The sequence below is a fragment of the Cyprinodon tularosa genome, unplaced genomic scaffold, assembly GCF_016077235.1.
Source record: "Cyprinodon tularosa strain WSP-4 unplaced genomic scaffold, ASM1607723v1 ctg55, whole genome shotgun sequence".
Taxonomy (NCBI): Eukaryota; Metazoa; Chordata; class Actinopteri; order Cyprinodontiformes; family Cyprinodontidae; genus Cyprinodon; species Cyprinodon tularosa.
The window spans coordinates 493,964-509,765 of NW_024039285.1; the positions used below are offsets into that span (position 1 = coordinate 493,964).

The 15,802-nt window shown below is 39.0% G+C and overlaps 1 protein-coding gene across 5 annotated transcripts in view; it reads left to right on the forward strand.

Moving 5' to 3' along the window:
- Positions 1-15,802, forward strand: part of tnpo1 (transportin 1) — a 34,602-nt gene that overhangs the window by 17,674 nt on the left and 1,126 nt on the right. For 4 of the 5 annotated variants that reach the window (XM_038304957.1, XM_038304956.1, XM_038304958.1 and 1 more), the window contains exons 6-24: positions 65-198; positions 1,178-1,259; positions 2,087-2,209; positions 2,300-2,418; positions 2,674-2,734; positions 2,923-3,091; positions 3,239-3,391; positions 3,481-3,706; positions 5,840-6,011; positions 6,255-6,341; positions 6,425-6,532; positions 9,001-9,159; positions 9,242-9,329; positions 9,417-9,515; positions 9,610-9,705; positions 13,258-13,333; positions 14,158-14,257; positions 14,333-14,407; positions 15,582-15,721. In XM_038304957.1, coding sequence (XP_038160885.1) covers positions 65-198; positions 1,178-1,259; positions 2,087-2,209; positions 2,300-2,418; positions 2,674-2,734; positions 2,923-3,091; positions 3,239-3,391; positions 3,481-3,706; positions 5,840-6,011; positions 6,255-6,341; positions 6,425-6,532; positions 9,001-9,159; positions 9,242-9,329; positions 9,417-9,515; positions 9,610-9,705; positions 13,258-13,333; positions 14,158-14,257; positions 14,333-14,407; positions 15,582-15,689 — 2,235 coding nt within the window. In that variant the 3' untranslated portion in view covers positions 15,690-15,721. Of the gene's footprint in view, positions 1-64; positions 199-1,177; positions 1,260-2,086; positions 2,210-2,299; positions 2,419-2,673; positions 2,735-2,922; positions 3,092-3,238; positions 3,392-3,480; positions 3,707-5,839; positions 6,012-6,254; positions 6,342-6,424; positions 6,533-9,000; positions 9,160-9,241; positions 9,330-9,416; positions 9,516-9,609; positions 9,706-13,257; positions 13,334-14,157; positions 14,258-14,332; positions 14,408-15,581; positions 15,722-15,802 lie in introns of those variants that run through there. The other variant, XR_005282464.1, reaches the window with a different exon arrangement.

The following is a 15,802-nucleotide window of genomic DNA, read 5'->3' on the forward strand; positions in this document are numbered from 1 at the left end:
TTGCAATTGCAATAATGTGATCCCTCTCATGTATTTTTTTATATTTTTTTTCCTTGTTTTTTAGGGGGCGTTCGGGGCTCTGCAGAAGATCTGCGAGGACTCTGCTGAGATCCTGGACAGTGACATGCTGGATCGGCCACTGAACATTATGATACCCAAGTTCTTGCAGTTTTTCAAACACAACAGCCCAAAAATTAGGTAACTCAAATCCAAATTTTTAAAGCCTTTTTTGATTAAAGCAAGCTTTTTTTTATACACTTCAGTGGATGTGGCAATGCCCTGTAACCCACCTCACAGGGCCTCTATGTGCTCTAGATCAGACGACCAAAATTAAAAATGTTTAATTAAAAGACAAGAAAAACTTTTATGTGTAGATTTGGCCATTTGTTTGGGATCACCGCTTGTTTTAATACCCTATAAGGGGAAATATTAATGTTAAAATATTATACCATACACTCTCTTACAAGCTTCCATTCACATTTGAGAGGAAAACAAGCCCACAGCATCACACATCACCTGCCACACCTAACAGTGGGGATGAGCTATTTTCCTTTTGCTCATTCTTTGTCTCTGCAGTTTCAGTTCAGCCAACTATAGACGTTTATATTCGTAATCCTATAAAAGGTTTTTCCCTCCCATGCCTCTAAAAAAAACAAAAATAACAACAAACAACAAAAGGCTGGTGTTGTTGAAAGTACCTAAGGGTTGCTATGGAGACTTGGTGACCCAAAGATGCTGCTCTGTTAAGGTGAGCTATAAAATAAACATGGAAATACAATCTCTCAATGACTAAATGGAAGTTCATCAACTTAACACAAGTATAAATAAAAATCTTCAGTTAAATTTTGTTTTTTTTCCCCCTTTTTTTATTCCTGTAATTCTGCATAAAACCAATGTACTGAAAAAAAACATTTTTCTGAAATTGTCTGCAGAGCTGCAGTAAAAGATATAGATTTATCTTTATCAGGGTTCTGTCTGTAGATCCTGAAATATCTTGTTTTTTATGTTGAAATAAAAAAACTTGGGTCTGCTCTCGGCCTGAGTTTGAATTTGATGGCTATCTGCATTTCCACAAAACAAGATCCCAGCAAAAAGTAGCACAGAGGCAGCATTTATAGTGTGCAGCATGTGAGCAAAGCAGGCTGGTGTGACTTCAGCGAGGGTTATTGTGTTGCAGGTCTCATGCCATCGCCTGTGTGAACCAGTTCATCATCAGCAGGACCCAGGCTCTAATGCTTCACATTGACCCGTTCATTGAGGTAAGCAAGATAAGCAGCTGTGCATGAAGTATGAATTTGGCAAATTTGTGTTTGAAAATGTTTTATTTATCAGAACAGAAACTTTGTTCACAGAAGCGGAAAGGTGTAAAGATGAGGGAAAATATTATAAAATGTAATTGCATATAAGGTGATAGAGTCTTCATTCTCCTTTTAATCCTCACTTTTTGTCACATTATAAACACAGAAGTTAGGCTTTTTAGGAGAGGATTTCTTTGGTGGATCAGATAAAACTGGTGGATGGGAGCTAATACATGATCTATATAAAATGGTTTCCACTGGGGAATTACTTTATAATTCAACCTCTGCGATCTGATGCTTCTTAATGAGTTCAATAAATTTGTTTGTATGATTTAATCTTCTCAGCCATTCTGTAAAGGCGTCAGAAGTTTGTTAGAACCTTGGCAGGATACTTTACTGTGGGATTCCCATAGCAACCCTGTGACAGTTGAAACTAGTGGGAAGGTCGACCTTCCTGCAGGGCAGAGGATGAAACACAACCAGGGGTACTTGAATGCTCCAGGCTTAATTCAAATTGAGAATCTAGTGGAAAGGTTTGAAAATGGGCAAATATTTTCCTCTTTATATCTGCAAACCTCGTAGAGGCACACAAGTTTTATATCTAAAAATACATTAATTAAACGTACCCTTTACAGTAATTTCAGTTTCTTCTTCAGTCCATTATAAAGAAAAAATCAAATTGAAATAAAATGAACAACTGATGTGTCCATCCCTGAGGCGCCATATCCTGCGTCACGGTTTCTGTTTATTTCCAGTACTAAAGGGCGTCAGTTTGTGTGTTTTTGCAGAACCTGTTTGCTCTGGCGACAGACGAGGAGCCAGAAGTGAGGAAGAATGTTTGCCGAGCTCTCGTCATGCTGCTTGAGGTCCGCCTGGATCGTCTCCTGCCTCACATGCACAACATCATAGAGGTAAAGACGTTTGGCTGACAGGCCGATTCATGGAAGCAAAGATGGAGAACATGCATACAAGCATCTTTATTTGTTTTTTGGTCACTGCAGTACATGCTCCAGAGGACTCGAGACCCAGATGAGAATGTCGCCTTGGAGGCCTGTGAGTTCTGGCTGACGCTGGCCGAGCAGCCAGTTTGTAAAGAAGTGCTGTGCGGTCACCTGTCTCAGTAAGAACCCACCCACACAAGCTTGTGCTGTACTATCATTGCAATAATGGTTGATTCATGGCTGCCTGGGTCGCCGGATCAATTTCCTCCTCATGGTGGGATGAGTAAGAATCCCTGTGGTATCAAAACTGTCCCATTAAAAAATGTGCCTAAAGTAGGACCTCAGATGTGAGTGATTGCCTGTAGGCTTGGACCTATCCTTGCATGTTTTTGTTTTTTTTTTTCACATAATTCTACCCCTTGATGTTGCTCCAGGCTCATTCCTGTACTTGTCAACGGGATGAAGTACTCCGAGATCGACATTATCCTGCTCAAGGTCAGCGTTCAGATGATCTGTTCCATGAATCAAGATAATATGCGTTTGGATTAAGTTGTTCTGACTGTAACGGTATCTGGGACAAGTGTTAGTGCTTTTCAAGAAAGGATTAATTAATGTGATAAAAATATCAAGTTATTTTTTTTTTTTTATGTCATGACGTAATGCGAAGCCCTGTTTATTTTTAGGGAGACATCGAGGAAGATGAAGCCGTCCCAGACAACGAGCAAGACATCAGACCGCGCTTTCACCGCTCTCGCACAGTCGCCCAACAGCATGAGGGTGATGGGATTGAGGAAGACGATGATGACGATGATGAGATGGATGACGACGATACGATTTCTGATTGGAACCTGCGTGAGTTTTGTTATCTTAAATAATTTCTGTACTTTTGCAGAGAACTTGTAAAGAAACTGGTGATTATTTTCCTGTTTTTTTTTTTTTTTTCTTGCCTTGTCTTTTTCCGTTTACCCTCGTCTGTTTCCTGTGCTCTGTAAATGTTAGGAAAGTGCTCTGCAGCAGCCCTGGATGTGTTAGCCAATGTTTTCAGGGATGATCTCCTGCTGCACATTCTTCCACTCCTCAAAGAACTGCTTTTCCATCCCGACTGGGTAGTGAAAGAGTCGGGCATCCTGGTGCTGGGGGCTATAGCTGAAGGTAGGATAAGGAGAAAGATCTGAGGATAGAAAAAAGATCAGATTCAAACATTGCTTAGTTTTTTTCTTCATCTCCTTTATGTTTTCCAGGTTGCATGCAGGGCATGATCCCATACCTACCTGAGCTCATCCCACATCTCATCCAGTGCTTGTCTGACAAAAAGGCACTGGTGCGATCCATTACCTGCTGGACACTGAGCCGCTATGCGCACTGGGTGGTCAGCCAGCCCCCGGATGTTTACCTAAAGCCTCTAATGACCGAACTGCTGAAACGCATACTGGATAGTAACAAGCGCGTGCAGGAAGCTGCGTGCAGGTAAAGATTATACTCTGCTTAATCAGATTCCACCATACTCATACCTGCTAAACTTAACACAAGACAATCTATTTTATGTAGGATCTTATATGACCAACAGAAAAGTGGTACATTAATATTGGAATGAACATGATTCAGTATTAACAAGGAATATAAATAGGATAAATCGGATAGGAGGATATAAATAGAGGAAGATAAAGAAAGTTGGACAATAGTCCAACAACTAAAATAATTTCATTAAAAAGTTTCTGTAAAAAAGAGCTGAATGTCAAAAATTGAGCATCAAAAAATACTGCAATGTGTTTATTTTCTTTTGCATTAACCTATAAGCATGTAGACGTTTTACTCCAGGGTTTCGTTGTTTTATGACAAAGGAAAGCTTACTTGTGTAGAGTCAGTTGGCAAAAGACAAAGGAATGTAAAAGTGCTCGCTTCTGCTGGCATTCATGGATTCAGATGCTATCAGAAACTCTGCATGCAAACCCACTTTAAGCATATTACTACCACCTAAAGGGCTGGAGTCAAAAGTCAGTGCCTTATTCTTGTTAAATTTAATGTAACCAAATTTGTGTGCTTTGAAAATTGCATTTTTGTAAAATTTAGGTTATATTGTAAATGTGATTATTTGTTCTGCCTTAATTTATATCAAGCTTTACAATAGGTCTCCAACCTCGATTTAAAGTAAGTTTTTAAGGTTTCAGCACTTTTTTCACTTTTCTGGGAGTTTCTTTCAGATTTCTGGAGCATAGGAACATAATCTGCTGCTCCTTGTTTTGTTCTGGATGCAGAGTAGACTGGAGCCTAAACACCTGAGAACTCTGGGGGCTCATTCTATGAAAACAAGTCTGCATTTTATTTTGGAGCTAAGCTTCTCAGTGATTTGACAAACATAAGTATTTATAGTTAATTTTCTGAGGTACAGGGAGCCAGTGGAAGGACTTTAGAACCGGGTGGATGTTCTCTACTTTCTTAGTTTTAGTGAGGATGCAGGCAGCAGCATTCTGGATCAACTGCAGTAATCAATATGAACACATGAATTCGTTTTTCAAGGTCCTGTTGAGACTTGCGTCCTTTAATCCTGAAGATGTTCTTTAATTAATAGAAGGCTGACACTCTTACTGTCACATAGAATGACAGTAAGATAAAGTATTGCATTCTATTGCCCTTTTGTACACATAGATTGGTGGTTTCAAGCTCCAATGCCTCAAGCTGTGTGCTAACTTTGAATTGCTCCTCCTTTGCTCTGAAAAGTACTTCCCAAATTTTAATCAGTTGAAAAAAATTTAGTACATCCATGAATTGATTTCTTCTAAGCATTAAGGTATGCCTCATTTTCCACATTTAGATTTAAAAAAATATAACAAAAATGTTTTTCTTTGCAATATAACACAAGATTGTCCGTGAATTGCAGTGCCCCTCACAGCATGATACCACCACCACCTTGTTTTACTGTGGGAAGGATGTGACATGCAGTGTTAGTTTGTAGAATGAAAGTCCAAATGTTGTCTTGTTGACAGATTCTCCCTCAGCTTTGCCTCAGTCTCTACCTGAGGTTTATTGGTTTCTTTATGAATAATGTTCTCTTGGATTAAGGTTTTGTTCCTGGTTTATAAATGTTTGAATGGCTTAGCTCCCCCCTATCTTTCTGAGCTTTTGCTGATCCATGTCTCAGCTCATTCAACAAGATCAGTAATAAACAGACCCCTGGTAAGTTTTGTGTAGAACTGGCTATGCTCACTGTTCTCTAACAAAACACATACATCTTCAAATAATGATTGTACTAGTATTTGGATTGAGACTAAATCATATACAGTTTGGCTTTATCTACTCTACCAGTGTGGTTTGGTGTCCTCATTAGGTTATACCGCTAAATTTGCTTTAGAAGTTTAGAACAAAGAGGCTAAATTCAAAATACCAGGAAACTCTTTCAAATGTTACTTGTTTTCTTGTTTTAAACCAAATTTGAATATAATGTATCCTCTTTCATTAAACTACTGTGTTCATATAATCCATAAAATCCAATTCAAACTTCTTGATTTTTTTTTTTGTGCTTATAAAAAGTTATAATGTGAGTGGATACCATGCTCCACCATATAACCGACCATAACCACTAATTGTGATTACTCCCAATAGTGCCTTTGCCACCCTGGAGGAAGAGGCTTGCACAGAGCTGGTACCTTACCTGGCATTCATCCTGGACACGCTGGTGTTTGCTTTCAATAAGTACCAGCACAAAAACCTGCTCATTCTGTACGATGCCATAGGGACGCTCGCAGATTCAGTGGGACATCATCTTAACAAGCCGGTATGCAGCAACAGAATGTGCGGTTTGGCTTCCTAGTTTGTGTGAATTTGACATACCACATGCTATCGTCTGCTTCCTCCTTTTACCTTTTGTTGTGCTAGTGGTGGTAAGTCCATTCTCAGATCTTATGAATCTAGAAAGGCTTTCCTGAAGGTAAAAGGAAAAAAAAAACACTTCTATTGGGTGAGATTGTTGAGGATATTTCTAACATAACAGTTTTTAACTTTGTGTTGAATGTAATAGGAATACATCCAGATGCTGATGCCGCCCCTGATACAGAAATGGAACCAGCTCAAAGATGAGGACAAAGATCTTTTTCCTTTATTAGAAGTAAGTTTTCCCTCCAGGTACAGAAAGTATCCACACAACTTTTATTTGGTTCAATTTAAGGTTTCCCCTTCTGCCTTCCTCAGTGTTTATCATCTGTAGCCACAGCCCTTCAAAGTGGCTTTCTTCCCTATTGTGAGCCGGTTTACCAGCGATGCGTCAATCTGGTCCAGAAGACACTCGCCCAGGCTATGGTGAGTCTGTCGAGCTCAGAAAAGCCAATCTAACCAGTCTATTAAAGAGAAACTACGGTATTTTTACATTGGGCCCTTGATTTTATGTTATTAGATCATGTTCTACTCACCCATATAAGTTTTGTGTCATTTGGAGCTGTTCTGAAGATATTCCGTTAGGTTATATCCAAGTAACGTCTTCCCATGGGCAACGAGTTGAAGGCAAAAACTAAACTGTTCATAATTTATTCTTTATAGTACGTCAGCATTCAATACATGTAGGTGAATCACTGTCCCCCAGAGATCTGTGGTTATATTTTTTATATTTATACGTTTTAAAAACAAAGCGGCGCGTGTATGGCGTCATCCGCACATGTGGACTGGAGTTGTGACAGGCAGCCAGGGCCACAGGCGGCTACGCTCTACCCCCTTCTATTCATTCGGCTAGCTAATCTGAATCATTCAATTCCATTTCAAGAGCGAGATCATCTGTGGTAGCAGCACTAGACATCTTCCAGGCATGTGAGTAAAACTAGCAGCAGCTCAGCGGACAGGATGAAGGAATGGTAGACGGCGCATGCGGATGACTTCATACGCTCTCCGCTTTGTTTAGTGAGTGAAAGTCAAATTTATTTACGGGTTAAAATATTGAAAAATCACTGATTCTAATCTTACTTTGATAATTATTCATGGGTTTTAGAGATGCACCAAGATTACATCTGGTGATCAAAAACTGGTTATTTTTTATAAAACCTAAAGTGTATATTAACACCAAAATAACCTTGTTCTTGTGTTTTAGACTGTATAAGCTGGGCCTTATTAAACAAACAATGAAAATAATTTTGTTTCATATTTTTAAAAAAAGTCCATAACACTCTGTTACAAACAGCAACTCTTACAAACAATACGAAGATCAGCTGAATGGATGTGGCGGTTCTAGGCAGGACTTCTTGAGCTCCATGCGCTGCCAAGAAAGAGCCCTCCCACACATCTACCCTGCTGTCTGTCCACCTCATTATGCTCAATACTTAACCACTTCCTCAGAAGGAAATGCTTGTAAAATACTGACATGAGTGGGAAGAAGAAAATCCCTGGCTGGACAGTGTCAGCAGGGATGAGTACGAGGAAAATCATAAAATATGTCAGGCTGGCAGCAAGTGTTTACAGTGGTGCTTAGTAAAGGAACACTACAGACTGAGAAAGCAGCAAACCAAACACCAGTCCTTATACACCAACCATCTCCTGAGGCCAGTATGGTACGGAATATTATACAGTGGTTCTACTGATGGTCTGTGTTAAGTTCATTATCATTTATATAAATGGCTATTTAATGATAAAATCATGCTTACAGTCTAAGAAGAAAAATAATACAAGCAAACAAATATATCCTAAAATATGGTGTTTTTTTTTTTTTTCTCCCTAATTTCTGCACAGTCAGGGGAGCGCCCGTAAGGACAGAAAAAAATCTGTGATCAATCAGTGATCAAATGATTGCTGTAATGGAGTATGCAGATGAGCTTCTGCTTGTTTCATACATCTTATGCATCAAACTAAAATTATTATTTAGTGTATTTTTAATGTTGTCTGATACAAACCAAAAGACCACCTTTAGGTGCTTGTGCTACTACCATATGTAAATCCTACATAAAGTAGTTCATTGCTCTTTAGATAAGTGTTGGAGATAATGTTTAATATGCAGCAATGTTTTACAATAAAGGGATACATTGCAATAACATGACTATGGCCATGGGGTTTCCATCATCTTATCTTTTTAATTATGGCAGCCCTAACTGCACGAGCCCTCGTCATCATAGCTCTGCGTTCTGGTATAAATACGACTCACTCAGACACAGACCTGTTCCTCGTTAGCCCCACCAGCTCTAGGTATTGCTAACTTGATGCCCTCATCTGTTTCTACTGCACCTAAAACTCTCCATGCCTCAGGCTAAGGCTAGGCTAAGCTAGCCGCCACATTCTCCAATACTGACCACAGCCCGACTCTTAGTCTGCCTTGGTGACATTTTTCTAAATAAATGTGCGGGGGTGGTTATATTTTCACATGGGGTGAGTTTCACTTTAAGAACTTCGAGATGTTCGAAACTATTTAAGGGGATTTTTTTTTTACATATTGACACAAGACTTAAAATTATTTAGGCTACAAAAGGGCAATACAATTCAATACTTTTATCATTTAGCAGAAGCGATATCTGTAGATTGACTTAGAAGTGGGAAATTTTACTACGCTTATTAGGCTAACTTTAGCATTTATATGACTAATATAAAAAGCTGCTGAATTTCGGCTTTGAATTTATTTTTTTTTAAGGGAAAACCCAGGCGGTGTGAATTTCCCTGTGAATTATTAATGCCACTCAGAAATAAACTTCAATCAAAATAGTTTCCACACTTCTTTCCTGATTTTATAAAAAATAGTTGGGTAACCGGTCACATCTCTAGTAGTGATTATCCTTCATTTCTTTCTCACTGTTCAGCTTTATCAGTCACAACCTGATCAGTATGAGGCGCCAGACAAAGACTTCATGATCGTGGCTCTGGATCTTCTGAGTGGACTGGCTGAGGGATTGGGTGGCACCATTGAGCAGTTGGTTGCTCGCAGCAACATCCTGACTCTCATGTATCAGTGCATGCAGGTAAAGAGCTGCCCAAAGCACATTGCTTTATAAACAGGTAGACTGACATGTTTTGTTAATTGTATGTTTTTCACAACTTCAGGACAAAATGCCTGAGGTGCGTCAGAGCTCTTTTGCTCTGCTTGGGGATCTCACTAAGGCCTGTTTTCAACATGTAAAACCCTGCATCGGTATGTCTTATGGTCTTTGAAGTCAAGTTTGGTAATAAGTCACTTAGTCAATCCCAAAACTGATCATTTTCTTCTTTTTATTTTTAGCTGATTTTATGCCCATACTGGGTACAAATCTGAACCCAGAGTTAATATCTGTGTGCAACAATGCAACCTGGGCAATTGGAGAGATATCCATACAAATGGGTGAGTGAAATGCTTCCAGATCCTCCTTTTTTTCCAACCTAGTTATAGGTTTTTAAAAAATAACATTATTTCCTACTTGGAATCAAACATACAGGGCCTGAAATGCAGCCATACATTGCCATGGTGCTGCACCAGCTGGTGGAGATCATTAACAGACCCAATACTCCAAAGACTCTGCTGGAAAACACAGGTACCACACGGTGGTAGTGCTGAGCCAGCCACACAGGGAAGTCCTCACATAGTCTCTTAAGTCTGATTCAGTCAGTACTGACCGCACTCACAGGGATGGCCGTCTAAGCCTTCTAATCTCCGTCCAAACAACGTTTCTCAAAGAATGAGCCTTATGGGTTTTGCTGGTTTCACCCTAATCTGCTCAGATATTTTACTTATTGATTCACAGCCTGGTGCAGAGGCCTCTAAAATGAGATAAAAGAAAATAAAACCTGCCGATGAATTCCTGACGCTCTTGAAATGAACAAAACCATGTAAGGGCTCAGTCTTTGGGAGTCCACTAACCTGGACGGACTGATGGGTTCAGTAGGACGCAACAGGATGAAAAGCTTAGATATCCTCACATAGTTACTAAAGGCGTACTTCTCTTATTAGTTAACGGCTAATCCTGAATGATTGAGAGAAGTCCTGAACAGCACACATAGAGCACTGAGCTTAGATATGTGTTTCAGACCTCTAGATAATCTCTGCTTATGTTTTTAACCTTTAGGAACAGTAATAACCTGCCAAAAAAAGACAAATTAGGCATTCTTTAGAGGTGTACCTGTTTGTTTGCTGTCAGTTTGTGTTGCTTTTATTTACTGTTCTTTAAATGTGAATGCATTTCTGCTAATAGGTGTTAAATGTTAAGACTGGCCAATGTTTAATGCAGGATACATGATGTATTTAGAGTAATCATGAAGTTCAAATAAGAAATCCCAAACATTGCCACCGGCTAAATGGTTTTCCTCTTTCTTGCAGACGGTGCCTTGCAAATGTATTCCTATCCCTTGAACCTTTCCACAATTTTTCGTTATACAACCACAAATCAAAGTAAAATGACGTAGAGTTTAGGGCTGCAACAATTTGGATTTGTCGATTAATAATAGCAAAATATTCTGTAAAGAAGATATTTTTAAATGAAATTATACCAGGTGAAACTAAAACTTGAGATAGAGGATATTGACAGGATAAATGTTTTTTTTTATACATCTTAAAATGCAAAATGTTTGTATATTTTATTACAATTTTGCTATAGTTACTGCTCTAATTGGGTTACTCTGTCCGTTAGAGATGTTTTAGAGTCTCTATACTCCAGTTAATGATTAATCAATTACTAAATTAGTTGAAGGTTATTTCAATAATCGATCTATCACAGTTAATCTGATTAATTGATTTAGCCCTAGTAGAGTTTGCTGAGAAGTAGTGAGCATTTATACCAGAATAGAGAGAAATGTGGTGGCGGCAGTGTCATGCTCTGCTGCATTCTGCTCAAAGAAGGACTTCAAACCTGATCAAAGAATTGATAGAAGTATGAATAATGCAAAATACAGGTCATAATGGAAGAAATAACTTTTAAAGGAAAAATTTTATAGCACTAATATGTGTTATGTTTCCCAAGTTTTGTTGAACACGTTTTGCTTCCCATCCAGGAAGCTTTTTCATATCAAAATGCCTGGATTATCTCTGAGCTCCAAGCTTCATATAGTAGCCCAACAAAGCCTTGTTATGGCTTAAAAAATGTGCATATTGAACCGGAAAAAACAGGTCGCCCCTTGGTAATGGGGAGTTGTTGAGGTCGTTGATGGTCTGCAATACCCGATACTGGCCTATGTCTCTGTGGGGAAACAAATGTCTTCAAACTTGGAAAACAAAGTCCAGTGGTTTGTGTTTTAACTTTTTTGGAATGACAATGGCCTGGATGACTGAGAATCTTCACCAGCATATTGATCTATTCAAAGTGCCTTTATAAATCAGATGTTTACAGAAAGGCTCCATTCATTCTGGCCACAATTAATCTCTTTGTGTGCGGGTTCCACGTTACTCTCATGTAAAGCTGCATTAGGGGAGACTTATGGTTGGCGATGCAAAGTAGTCATTGCAGCTGACTTATCTTCAGCATGGGTGGTTCTAAATGGTGGCCAACAGGGGGCAGTGCCCCTGTTGAACTGGTCCTAGCCCCTGTACTGATGTCATAATACAAAAAAGGGAGAAAAAAACGAATCTAGTGTGCTGGAGCAGACATAGTGACTGATGGGTTCCTTGGACCCATTTCAGCTTTTTCTTTACCATCCTGTTTTAAATTAGATTTAATAATAACGTGATGATTCAGTCATCATTTTGAACCAAATAAAAAAAAATACTCAAACTTGTTACTGATGAAATTATCGGTTTTACATACATTTTAAATCTAATTGGATTAAAACTTGTAATTTTCATTTAAATAGTCAAAATAAGTAATATTCATGTAGGTTGATCTAATATGGCAAAGAATACATTTATTTAATCTTTGAGTAGATAATTATTTTGTAACTAATTATTTCAGTTGCGTGCTGTAAATCTAGTAAATCTGATCTAGAACCACCACTGATAGAGGAAGACAAAGAAGCATAGAAGTATTGGCAACGGCAGACGTGTATAGAGCGATGCGGCTTCAATTTTACTGAAAGGTTTTTTGTGTTTTAACAAAGTGTTTTCAGAAAACAACTCCACACTTTTCAGATTTTTATCACTACGTGCTGCTTTTATCTATTATGCAAGACGTCCAAATTTAACAAATGTATTGTGAATAAAAGTGAAATGGTTCAAGGGAAGGACGTTTACAAAGCTCTAAGAAATGCAAAGTCAGATATTTTTTTTTTCAGTCATGTAAAACTGAGGTTAAATAAAGAAAGCCGGTTTGACTGGAACTAAATATAAAGCAGTCGCTTTCATGCCAGAGTAACTGGCTGCGTGGCTGTGAATTATTGGCGAGCGCTGCGGCCCTCCTTAGTTTGCCTCCGATCAGCTGATCCTGCACTGAACTTTACTCTAATGAGCGTACCATCTGCTTTCTGCATGTTTCATTGGACTGTTCATAAATGCCTGTTTGTTTAATGAGAATGTTGCATAGTTTTGTGTCTCTTAAACTTAGGTCCTCCCTCCTCTCTGCCTCATAAGAACCTGCTGTGCTGGATACTAGTCTCCCTCCATGTAGTTGGCTTGGAGTAATAAGTCATTTTCTTTTCCAAAAGAAAAACAAAAAAATCCAAATATTTCTGATTGAAATCAACATTTGTGAGTTTAAGGGAGAAATCTCTGAAAAGCTACATTAGCCACACCTTTCTTTTTAATCCCCCGTTTCTGGAATTGTGCATTTTAAAGTTAAGCTAATGACATTCAATCTATTTTCTTACCAGATCTGAAAAAAAAATAAAATAATTGTTTGATCCATTAGGGTTTCTGAAAGCAGACATCCATGTTTGCCTTTGTTTCTATGAATGTCTTTGTGAGAGTTGTCGATGTGTTCTCCCTTAAACGATCTGTATGTCTTTTTTTAGAGGGCCATGTTTTACATTCCTGCCCACGCCCGAGGGGGGGCAGTTGTAATCAACGCTAGTGAAGTCTTCTGTTTTATTATCATACACGGATTCTGTTGATTTTTATGTCTCTGAGTTGTTTGTTTTTTCTTTATTTTTTCTCCTCCCCCCTCCTCATTGCTCATGTCTTCGTTGGCGTTTGGTGGTGTGTAACCGTGATTGCGTTACCTTAGCAATAACAATTGGTCGTCTTGGTTACGTTTGTCCTCAAGAGGTGGCACCCATGCTACAGCAGTTTATAAGACCCTGGTGTGTATTATTCAATCTTTTATTTAATTCATCTCTCTCTCTTTGCTCTGTTCTTCTCCTCTGTCGCCTGTTCCTCCCCTGATCTCCTCTCCTCCTCTCCCTCCTCCTCCTCGCTTCTAAAACAAACTTCTTTTTTCAGTTTTTTTCTTATCAGTTTGTAATCATTGCCAACCATGTGACTAACCCTGTCCTTTTTTTAGGTCCTACTTGTGATTTTTCTTTTATCGCCTCAGTAGCACCTTCATGTATTACACATTAAGTTGTTTAATTTCTAGTTGTTGTTTTTTTTGTGCCATTGTTAATTGTCGCTAACAACTTCTAAGATGCATGGGATCAGAATTGTCACATGCCTGCTGGTTCAAAAACAGAGAAAGGATGCTTTTAATGCCAAAGAGCATTCCTAAATCCCTTTCTCGTTTCCTAGTCACCCAGCTGCATGACCTGTCCCAGAACTATCCCAAGCTTTTCTAGTAAATCTCTCTAAAACAAACAAAAGTTAAATTCAAGGTGCTACACATGAGGTTTTGCTGAACACACTGCATATAGGCAACAGTAATGTTTTATTTATTTATTTTTAGTCAGTGTAGTTGTGTTACATGCAAAAACTGACTTGTTTGGTGTGCATGCTTATGGTGTTGTACTGATCACAGGTCATGTTAGAAGTTTTTAAAGCTAAGAAATTGATTAATTTAGGGATTCAGTAGGCTGTCTATATTTCTAAATACCTGAATTAGCATTAAATTAAAGAAGCGGAAGTTGTTAATGTGTCACTGTGTAATGATCTTGATATATTCAATGTTGAACTTGGCCATCCCTACTGTCAGGTGCACGTCTCTGCGAAATATAAGAGACAATGAGGAGAAAGACTCTGCATTCAGAGGAATTTGTACAATGATCAGTGTAAATCCAGGAGGTGTTGTTCAGGTGAGTGTCGGTCCCAATTGTTTATCTATGGCTCTGGAAGATGAAATGTTGCCTCACCTCTTTTCTTTGGAACAGGACTTTATATTCTTCTGTGACGCAGTGGCCTCCTGGGTAAACCCAAAGGAAGATCTCAGAGAAATGTTCTACAAGGTAAAATGTGTAAAAATATAGAACAGCTAACCGAAGATGTGGTCAAATTAAACGATAAACAATAAAAAAATGTCCCTAGTGGCCTAAAGCTGTGATGACAGGTGCTATTCTAAAGGCTGATTTTCGTCTTAGTTATCACAGACACTTTGCTGCTCCTCTCCAAAATTGTAGATGACTGAAGGAGTAGACGGGAGTAGATTGGTCAAATCTACATCCACTCTACACTATGCGCATTTCCTGTTTGGTACTTTCCGGCTCGTTTTGTTTGTATGACTACCATTGTGGAAAACGACTCATGAAGATGGATCAGCTAGAAAAGCTACGTACACGAGAACGCTGGGACCCTTTTTCCACCTGGATCCCTGCTCTTTTTCGCCCCCATATCCCTCCATTGTCGCACAAACTTGCCTCCATTTCCTCACCTCCTCGGCTGTATCTAGATCCACAGCTACTTCGTGATTGTCCCACTTGCGTTGTGGTGTGGAATGACATAGTGCAGACAACGCTTCAATATTTGGCATAAATCAAAAATATCTGCGTCATACCTGCGACAAGCTCACTGCGACACACTGATGGGGGAGTATAACCAGCCTTTTACTCCATAAACTTTTTCCCATTGTGACTAATTTTTGCAATAATGAGTAAGGAAGATGCATCCTATATAGCTCCTTTTAATCCAGTCGGTCTTATGGAAAATTAACATGTTTACGCTCAGGATTACTTGATTAAAATAACTCTAACAGATTTCTTAAGTTTTATATCTAAAGAAACTCAACAGAGGACATTTGTTTCCATAATCTGGTCAACTATGCAGCAATCCCTTATACCTAGCATGAATGTAGCGACAGTGGAGAGGAAAACTCTCTTTACACAGGAGGAAACCACCAGGCTGTGTTAGCAGCCTTTCACCATAACTGACTGGATGTTAGAGGATTTCCTCCAAACAAGTGACCAGCTTCCCTGTTCCTGCTAGGGAAAAGCATCTTCTTGGCCTGACATAGGCATCAAATAGGTGGTTTGTTGACGGTGAAGTGGATCACTTAAAACGACAGATTGATCAGATGTTGTGCTTTTTTTTTACTTAGCTGACTTGACTACAATGTCTTTTGTCTGCTTTGAATATCAATTTTTTTTTCCAGCTTGGCATTAAAGTGGTCCCGGTGTCTGATTTCAGATCCTTCACGGGTTCAAGAACCAGGTGGGCGAAGAGAACTGGAGGCACTTTTCAGATCAGTTCCCGCTGCCTTTGAAGGAGCGACTGACTACCTTTTACGGGGTGTAAAGGTTTTCCACAGCACTGTACCTCATCGCGGGGTCAGTTTCTTCGTTCTTTTAATTTTATTTCTAGATGTCGATACATGGAGTAATGTTGCCTTTACTCTTCTTTCTCTGCAC